Source organism: Lactuca sativa, chromosome 8 (assembly GCF_002870075.4).
Source record: "Lactuca sativa cultivar Salinas chromosome 8, Lsat_Salinas_v11, whole genome shotgun sequence".
Lineage (NCBI taxonomy): Eukaryota > Viridiplantae > Streptophyta > Magnoliopsida > Asterales > Asteraceae > Lactuca > Lactuca sativa.
Window position 1 is genome coordinate 272,582,077 of NC_056630.2, and position 3,125 is coordinate 272,585,201.

Genomic DNA, 3,125 nt, shown 5'->3' on the forward strand with positions numbered 1-3,125 from the left:
ATGGGGTCATGTAGAAGATTGCACCAGAGGATTAGCAGGCAACGAAGGCTTTACACCCTTGTTGAAGCCTTGAATCTTAACAGTTGGACGGATGAAAGAGAAAAAAAAAAGGGACTGAGATTTGGAGAACTGAGCCATATTAATATTCTTAATAAAAAAACAATAAAATGGAGATATTAGTCTTTTTACCTGTATTTAAATTTTATTTTTAAACGGTGTGTTAGTTATAGGGACAGTTTGCACCAAAATGAAACCATCATGACTATTTTTATAAAACACAAGGTTTTCTAATAATAATAATAATAATAATAATAATAATAATAATAATAATATATAATTCATCCCCTTTATAATCCCTTCCTTCGTGTACTTTCTTCTTCCCTGTAAGGCTGTAACTACAACAAATCATCTCTCTTTCTCTATCTCTATCTCTATCTCTCTCTCCGATGCTCAACTTTGTTGAAGTGTTTCCTTATAATTTCTCGTCATCAACTTCACTGACTGCAGCTTCTTCCAATCTGTCACTGAATTTGATGAAGGATAACTCTAAAACCACTTACAGTGATTATAACAACAGCCACAACCAATTAGAGGATGATACGGAGCTTGACTTGATTGGAAAAAACCCTAAATGCAGTTCTCACGAAGTGGTGGTAGATCATGTTCCTCCGACGACTAGCAGTGGCATTGGTAACAGTGAAGGTAACGACTTTAATTCAGTTTCCGGATCAAAGCTGATTAATACTATTAAGAAAGGTGAGAAGAAGATCAAAAAAGCTAAGTGTGCATTTCAGACCAGAAGCCAAGTCGATATTATTGATGACGGTTATAGATGGAGGAAATACGGTCAAAAGGCCGTCAAAAACAGCAAATTCCCCAGGTTTGATCCATCTCTTCTTTTTCTACTTCTCAAAACCTTCTAAATTTTTACTTCTAAATCTTTTTAAAATGAACAAGATTTAAAATCGAAATAATCAAATTATTCGAAACAAATTTCTTTCACCTGTTAGTAATTATTTTCGGTTTTAATTTAACATTACTTTCTTATATCATAGGGTTTCTAGAACAATTATTTATTTACGAGTTCTTTATATTTTTTTTACTTTAAAATAAAAACATGTTTGATTTTTTTAATATTTAAAATGATGCTTTTTCAATATACACGATTTACCAACTTTTCAGCGTGGCTTACGTAATATACACATAAAAAAAAAGTCTCGTGCAACTTGCTCCCATGGTTATTATTTTTCAAAAAGAGCTAACACATTATATTTTAATAACATGTTGTGGGTATTCGATTAGTTAATTAACAAGGCTAGGGAGTCGTTCAGCATACACCGTGCCTTGGTCTCGGCAGCCTAACTCGGCATCTGAGTATCTCTTCCATCTAAACTCTCATTTATAAACAAAGATATATACGGGTTGATCGACAATATAATTTCTTTCTTATATCATATCTTTTGCATGGCCAAATGATGCGATGATATTAGGAACAAAAAATATATAATTAAAGCAATTTAACAATTGAATATGATATTTGATGCAGAAGCTATTACCGTTGTACCTACCAAGAATGCAACGTGAAAAAACAGGTCCAAAGGCTATCAAAAGACGAAGGAGTTGTTGTGACCACTTACGAAGGAACCCATTCACATCCGATCGAGAAATCTACTGATAATTTTGAGCATATTTTGACTCAAATGCAAATCTACTCTTCTTGCTAACTGGGATATGAATATAGATAAATCCCAAAATTTAGCTCGTTTTTTATGATTAGTTTCAGAATTGCTTCAATTGTGTAATACTTTGTGTTTAAGTTGCGTAACATGTGCATTTTATATCTTTATTTGATAAGTTAAATCAATTTATTAAATTAAATAGCATTATTCCCTTATGATATACGATTGTTCTAATAATATATGTAATTTTCCCAGAATTGTTATGTTGTTTATGATAGTTCGCTGTTAAACAAATTAGGAACGTCTTGACAAGATAGACGGCTAGAATAAGATCATGATATATTGTTATCACAGCAAGTAACAGCATTAGCGAAATGTTACGGCAAAAGATATGTAATATCACCGCGAATGTATCATCGCCAATGTCGTTGTTCTGCGGCTTAGGGAGTGGGAGGTATTAAGGGAGGTGCAAAGGATGTTACATCACCTGCTACCTTGTGCTAAGAAGAAGTTGATACGGGTATAGCGAGAGAAGAGGGGAAAGAGAAAGTACAAAGGAATATTGGGATTAGCTGATTTGTATTTTTTTATATATTTTAATTTTTTTTCTTCAAAATTAAACCTATTAAATTATCACACTACCACTTCTTATCTTTTTTTTGTGCTAGACATACTAAGTTGTGGCATCAAAAAAACTAAAAAATCATACGTTGCAACGTAATAAGAGTGTCACCACTCCCTCCAACCTAATACAAAAAGGTAGCACTATTTCAGACGTTGCTAAAGCCACTGTCCTCACAATTACCATCACCGCTATTGATTAATTCCAGTACACTAGTGTAATTTAGGTTTCCGGTACACCGGCATAAGTGTTGTCGCTAATGGTATATTGTAACACTCACAATATACCATTAGTATTAACATCCACCTACAAAGTGAGTATATGAGTTAAAATAACAAACTAAGAAAAACCAAATTAGTATTTAATAAGTAACAATTAACTCACAAACACATTAAGTTCTTAACAATTTAACAAACTATCAAATCAATAACAATTCAGTTAAGTCCTTAATAATTTAACAAGATACTAAACTATCAAATTTATAATAAATGCATTAAGTCTTTAACAAATGAGCAAAGTACCAAAATTCACAATAAAATGCATTGAGTTCTTAGCAATTTACCAAGGTTCCAAAGTATCGAATTCATAAATTTGGCAAAGTACCAAACTACCAAAGTCCTTAACAATTTAATAAGTACCTGAGTTTATTGTTGTGCTTGTGACCACCACTACCATTAGGGGGGGGGGGGGACTAGTACCCGATATAGAAGGAGGTTTAAGCATGATGCCTCTCACATGCCCCTTTCGAGCATCCTAAGACCTTCTCAAATACGAATATTCCATTAATCAAGCTCGGATTACAGGAGGAGGCGACGAGTTTAGTT

At 33.1% G+C, this 3,125-nt stretch overlaps 1 protein-coding gene across 1 annotated transcript; it reads left to right on the top strand.

Annotated features, from left to right (window-relative positions):
- Positions 1–389: 389 nt before the first annotated feature.
- LOC111911889 (probable WRKY transcription factor 75) lies at positions 390–1,894 on the top strand. The gene is made up of 2 exons (XM_023907637.3): positions 390–880; positions 1,547–1,894. Exons 1-2 carry the CDS (start codon positions 447–449, stop codon positions 1,722–1,724), a joined length of 612 nt encoding a protein of 203 aa, XP_023763405.1. The 5' UTR covers positions 390–446; the 3' UTR covers positions 1,725–1,894.
- The last annotated feature ends 1,231 nt before the right edge of the window (positions 1,895–3,125 follow it).

Bases quoted from the DNA above. Each gene is read 5' to 3' on its own strand.
- LOC111911889 (XM_023907637.3), top strand. From the start codon at position 447: ATGCTCAACTTTGTTGAAGTGTTTCCTTATAATTTCTCGTCATCAACT. The intron at 881-1,546 runs GTTTGATCCATC...TATTTGATGCAG, and splicing joins AAAAACAGCAAATTCCCCAG to AAGCTATTACCGTTGTACCT.